Source organism: Nicotiana sylvestris, chromosome 9 (assembly GCF_000393655.2).
Source record: "Nicotiana sylvestris chromosome 9, ASM39365v2, whole genome shotgun sequence".
Classification (NCBI taxonomy): Eukaryota; Viridiplantae; Streptophyta; class Magnoliopsida; order Solanales; family Solanaceae; genus Nicotiana; species Nicotiana sylvestris.
In genome coordinates, this window is record NC_091065.1 from 92,745,540 (window position 1) to 92,751,925 (window position 6,386).

Sequence of the window (6,386 nt, forward strand, 5' to 3'; positions counted from 1 at the left end):
TACTTTACTCATGGGTAAGGCAAGCAGAAAGCATCAAGTAGGCTTGCTTGATTGGGGTATCTCGGTTGAACGCCGATCGCGCTCCCCGAGGTCGGGGCGTGACAGTTTTGTTTTTGTTTTTTGTTTTCAATTCTCTTTCTCTAGTTCATAGGAAAAGCAATGCGGTCCAATTTCTTTGAATTCTCAGAAACCCAATTATCCATGAATTTGTATGTCCAGTTATGAAAGCCACTTTACCAAAAGAAGAAAATAAAAAAGTAATGAAAGAATTAGCGATGGAATTAGCCATTGGTAAGAACTTGTCACCAAAAACCTCCATTTTGTACTTTATCTTCTTCGTCGACTCTTGAAGTAAAACTATACTTCTTCCTCCTCCACCGATGGTGCAAAGAATGGGGGTGCTGAAGAAGAGTGGAGTGATGAAGAATGAGTGTGATGTGGGTGAGTTGATCATAAAATTATAGACAATAGAACGTTGGTAATGAGATGTATGTAACGGAAAATGATGGTGGTGGACGGGTGGCAATTTAGCGGTAGTCGCTGCACTCGCCGTCGATGTGTGTTGATTACATTGATTTTTCTTTATTTGGTGGTTGGATTTTCTTTTTGTAGCTAAAATATACAAATGAGGGAAGAGAGGAATTTTCTTTGTTACTGTACACGTGTCAATGATTTATTGGACACTTTTCTATGTCAGCGCGTTGTGAGTCACGTGTTTTACTTTTAAGAGAGATTGTGTATTAGGTGTTCAATAGGTACATATTTATTAGAGCTGGAGTGTCTAATTGGAAGAAATCTTAGTTTGAGTATTCAAATGAAAAATTGTGACAACTTTAAGGGCCCGCTTATATATTTGGCCTTTATACTACCAAAATAATCAAAATTAAAGATTATTACTAAATGTAACAAACTACTAAAAATAAACAATTCTCTACCCCCCTCCAAATAAAAAAAACATTGTCCTTAATGCTTAGCAAAATAAGATCAAAGAGCGGAGAGGGGTGAAGAAACTCCCTAAGTGTCCTCAGTAATCATGGTATCAATAGCAGCATTAGTCTGAGGCAATTCAACTAAAAGAATAGTGTAATCATCCTCTGCGAGAGCTGCCTGAGAAATGAACATATCTTGTACCATATCAGCAGTGTTGGATGCAAGTCAAAGCTCCTCAGTCTGAGCAGCGGGATCCTCATGAGAAGGTTGATCTGTATGAGAATGGTTGGGGTCTAGTAGCATGTCAAATGGCAAGTTTCCGGCCTCGGCTATCTTAGTCACCTCATCTCGGAGAGAGTCAAATGACTTCTTGCTGGCCTATGTCTTTCTCATCCTCTTCACTTGATTGGTCAATCGCTCAATCACTACATTGTGTCGTACCAGTGTGTCCATAATCACATACTGGTTGTCCAAGACCTTGGTGATCTACATGTCAATGTTAGAAGAGTCCGGTTGAGTAGATGTATGCCCTGCAACTATGCTAGAGATCTCGGACAACTTTAAAGTAGTTGGTTGCATCTAGTTGTTGAGACTCACCAACGTCTGAGAAACTCGTAAAGCAGATAGTGGGACCGTAGGCGAAGAAACTAGCCTTAGAGCTGGTGTAAGCAATGAAGGAGGGGATGACGGTGGCTTAGGAACAACAACTATAGCACTGGTGGAAGGCTCAGTTGAAGTGGAAGGGATCTCAGAGGGACCTGGAGCTACTACTACCGGCTCATCAGACTAGCCAATAGTAGTGGGAAGCTAACTACTTTTCTTTGGATTTCTTTGGTCTTGCAACTTATACATATCAAAGGGACTGGGTGGCTTGACCTTCGTTTCAAATGGTCCGGACTCCACCTTAGAGTCTGTCAAGTACTTAGTGATAGTGCTGAGGTAAAGGTAGGAAGTGTTACCCTGCTATGCCACAAGAGAGATATTGGACGACATCAGAGCACCCCATATTGATTGAGTACCCGGACATTATAGAAGCCACCCGTGTTGCTTTTGTCAGTGGCAAGTTGTTCCCATTCACGCATGGGTCAAGTCTGGTGCACAAAAAGTTTTGCTCGCCTTTTGCCTCAAAACTCATATTCTGGTGGAGGATTGACACTTCGGCACCAATCTAAGAGGGAGTAGGCCCAAGTTTAAGAATATCTGCGAGCCATGGTCTAACCTCCTCCTTCTCAGCCAACTTGGCCAAATACTCTTTCGGATCCACATCTTCAAGTTCGAGGTAGGTGTTTAGGGTGTGTTGATCAAACTTTATTTTAAGGTTGCTTACTTTAGTGACCTTTGTCCCTTTAACAATATGTTTCGTGTTGGTGTAGAATTTTCGGACAAGGTGTTCCTTGATATCTAGCAGCTTCTCTGTAAACTGTATCCACCCCTTCCTATTTGTAAATTGCTCCAAGACTGCTGGATTGTATATGTCTAAATCCTTGATGAGGAATTCCCTTTCATGAGTAAGGGATCGTTCCTTCACTATATTTGGAAATCTGCATAGGGTTGTAGGCTCAAAAACTGGTCTTCTCAAACAACCTTCTTCTTTGTTCTAACTAGTCTATCTTTTGCAACTGTTCTCCCTCTTCCGTCATCTAAGGCATCATCAGAATGAGAGTTCTAAGCAGTTGCATTTGACTCATGAGTAGCGCTAGTTGAGCCCTAAGAGGTGCTTTGTGATGTAGAAGGTACAACTTGGGGCTCAAATTGCCCCTGTGGCGTAGACTGCTCCTCATTGTGCTCTTCAAGTAAAGACACTGAATTTTCTTTGGAGGCCTCCCTAGACGAGACATAAGAACTTGACATTGAGAGGCTTCTACCTCTCCCCCAGCCTGCAGTTATTTTCTATGATATGGCCTTCTGTGCACTTGGATGCATGGAACTTCTACCTCTTCCTTTCCCTTATTCACACCTTCCTTTAGATGACTCTCCTCTTCCTCTTAATCGCACCATTGTCTGTGTATGCACAAAGAGAGTTGTCAGTTGATATACAAGTTGCAAAGTAGTTAAGATTCATGTTATCTTTGGAGGACAACATAGAAGCACTAAGGTTTCAAGTTTGTAGCATGCAGTAGATAGGGGTTCACGTGCAGTCAGCACAATTCCAAGTATAGCCACATTATTGCATAAAAGTTTCAAGTCCTCAAAGAGAAGTCTCAAATGGACAATGCAGACCTACATTTGCGGCCACAAAAATCCAATTATGGTCCGCATAATTATTTTTGTGATCCGCACTTGAGTAAAAGTACTCAAGTCTTTAGAGAAGAAGTTCTCTGATTGACAGTGCGGACCTCACTTTGCGTCCATAAAATTTCAACTGTGGTGTGTACAATCAAGGCAGTAATCAGTGTTACCAAAATCTAAAGTTTGTAGACCGCATAATTTCAAGTGCGTTCTGCACATTCAAGAGTAGTGATGATGACAACATTTTTACCTAGGTTATGCAGTTATGTGTTCAATCCTACTGAATAATATGGTAAAGGTATAATAATCAACAACCCAAACCTATCTAAGCATGCTTTTATAAATACCCAATGTTAAACTACCCCACATAGACACAGTTAAAGGATGTAATCACAAATGGCCTAAAAAGAAGTTAAAAAGCAAAAATAAATTTTTAAAAAAGAAGAAGATTTGAAGTGATGCATACCGGATTGTGCTAGTGTATTAAGATCAAACGCAGAGTGGGTGGATGTTTTGTGATCAAAATTACACCAACTAGATCCGTCATAAAATATCAATTTGGAAGTGAAAGTGGCAAAAGTACAAATGGGAGACTACTGTTCTATTTGTCAGATGAGGGTAAAGGTGAAAGAGGACGAGTGCGGGCGTAAAATTCCAAATGAGGTCCGCACTCTATTATCTGGGTTGTGGAGAGCATGAAATTGTGTGGTTTGCACTTTTATCAAGTGCAGCCGCACATCTGTCAATCTTGTTTCAATGACTTCTCTAATATTGCTCTTTTGCAACCCCAAAATTTGTAATAGTCCGCAAAATTAGCTTCGCATTGTTAGGAGAAAAGTTCAGAGGACCTTCAATTTATCATCTGATCATCTTCTTGAAAATGCGGTTCATAGGTCAAATCTGTAGCCGCAAATCATTTTTTGTTGTCTGCATCCCCTGTTATGAGGCCCCATTAATAAAAGTGCGGTCCGCATTTTCCCAAGAAGGGTACAGCTTCAGCCATCATCTCAATATCTAACAAGTTCACTGCAGCGCACTTCAGATCTAGTTAAAAACAAGAAACAACATCTAACTAAAAGAGAAAAAGGAAAAGAACTTGGGTTGCCTCCAAAGAAGCACCTTATCGTGGTACAACGCAATATCATAACATCCTCAATTGAAGTAAAGAACCGCCACCACGTGGCTTTCAATAACTTTTTCCAAGCAGTGCTTCACCCTATGACCATTGACCCGAAAGATTTTATTGTTCTTGTTCTTCAAGTCCAAAGCACCAAAGGGTGTCACACCAACAATTTCAAATGGACCACTCCACTTTGACTTGAGCTTTTTGGGAAACATTCTCAACCTTGAGTTGAATAGCAATACTAGATCACCGGCCTTGAACTCCTTGGTCCAAATATACTTGTCATGAAGGTATTTTATATTTTCTTTGTACAAGGACAAACTCTCATATGCATGGTACTGGAATTCATCCAATTCATTCAAATGTGCAACCCGCAAGTTAGCAACTACATCCCAATCAAGATTCAATTTCTTCAAAGCCACATTGTGTTGTGCTCCAATTCCAACAAAAGATGACAAGCTTTTATGAACACCAACTGGTATGTAGACATTCAAGTAGGTGTTTTGTAAGTAGTTATATATGCCCATAGAGCATCATCAAGCTTCTTAGACCAATCCGTCTAATTTTCATTGACCGTCTTGGACAAAATACTCTTTATCTCACGGTTAGAAACTTCCACTTGATGATAGGGAGTTGTCACTTTGTGAGTGACATCATACTTTTCAAGTAAAGTGTCAAAAAAGCCCTGTTGCAAAAATGCAACCCTCCATCACTTATGAGTGCCTGTGGAGTCCCAAACCTTGTAAAAATATTTATTTTCAAGAAAACCACCATACTTATAACCTCATTATTGTGTAAAGCAACAGCTTCAACCCGCTTAGACACATAATCCACCGCGATCAAAATATGGGTATCACAAAAAACTCATGAAAGGGCCCATAAAGTCAATACACCAAGCATCAAAGATATCAATCTCCAAAATGGTTGTAAGGGGCATCTCATGTTTCTTTAAAATTCCACCGGCCCTTGGATATTTATCACATCTTTTTACCAACTCATTTGCATCTTTATAGAGAGTAGGACAATAGAAACCACAACTTATGACTTTAGCCGCCGTTCTTTCTCCACCATTATGACCACCACAGGGCAAAGGATAACAAGCCCCAAGAATATCATTTTGTTCCTCCTCCGGCACACACTTCTAATTACCCCATCCGTGCAAATTCGGAAAAGATATGGTTCATACTAATGGTAGTATTGACAATCTCTCTTGATCTTCTTTTTTGGTTCGAAGAGAACTCATCCAAAATTATAACACTCACAAGAAAATTTGGCAAATTCGCAAACCATGGTACCTCTTTCATTGAAAATGCTAAGAGTTGCTCATTAGGAAAATAGTCGTTGATTTCAAGGCCATCATGTGGCCTTCCCTCCTCCTCCAAATGAGACAAGTGGTCTGCCACTTGATTTTCACTTCCATTATTGTCTTGGATGTCAATATCAAACTCTTTCAACAAAAGTATCCATCCCATCAAGCGATCTTCAGATTTCTTTTTGCTCATAAGATAGCAAAGTTCCGCAAGATCCGTGTGGAAAATAACTTTTGCACCCATCAAGTATGGGTGAAACTTCTCAATAGTAAACACAATAACAAGGATCTCCTTCTCCGTAATGGTATAATCGACTTGGGCACTATTCATTGTCTTACTAGCATAGTAGACCGTATGGAAAACTTTGATGATATGTTGCCCCAAAATAGGCCCAACTGCTACATCACTTTCATCACACATGAGATCGAACGGCAAAACCCAATTTGGATATGTAATAATAGTAGTGGTTGTCAACTTGAGATCCAATTGTTCAAAAAACCCTCGTACAATCATCATTAAATGGAACTTGGCATCTTTCTCAAGTATTTGCACAAAGGATTCACCACTTTAGAAAATCTTGGATAAATCGCCGGTAGAATCCCGCATGGCCTAAGAAAATCCTTACACCCTTCACCGAAGCGGGGGTGGAAGCTTAGATATAACTTCAATCTTCGCCTAATCCACTTCAATATCATTCTTTAAAATCTTATAGCCAAAGACAATGCCTTCCTCAACCATGAAATAATATTTCTCCCTATTGAGTACCAAATTTGTTTCCTCAAATCTAGCCAACA

The 6,386-nt window shown here is 40.0% G+C and overlaps 1 protein-coding gene across 1 annotated transcript; it reads right to left on the reverse strand.

Moving 5' to 3' along the window:
• Positions 1 to 4,311: 4,311 nt before the first annotated feature.
• Positions 4,312 to 6,105, reverse strand: LOC138877919 (uncharacterized). The gene is made up of 3 exons (XM_070157564.1): positions 5,578 to 6,105; positions 4,874 to 4,967; positions 4,312 to 4,757 (listed from the first exon to the last, which is right to left on the reverse strand). Exons 1-3 carry the CDS (start codon positions 6,103 to 6,105, stop codon positions 4,312 to 4,314), a joined length of 1,068 nt encoding a protein of 355 aa, XP_070013665.1.
• Between the last annotated feature and the right edge of the window lie 281 nt (positions 6,106 to 6,386).

Excerpts from the sequence above, each read along its gene's own strand:
- LOC138877919 (XM_070157564.1), bottom strand. The coding sequence starts at position 6,105 with ATGATTGTACGAGGGTTTTTTGAACAATTGGATCTCAAGTTGACAACC. Across the intron at positions 4,968-5,577 it reads TAGCATTTTCAATGAAAGAG|GGCTTTTTTGACACTTTACT; the intron begins GTACCATGGTTT and ends TTTTTGCAACAG. Across the intron at positions 4,758-4,873 it reads TTCTAACCGTGAGATAAAGA|TTGGTGTTCATAAAAGCTTG; the intron begins GTATTTTGTCCA and ends TCTACATACCAG.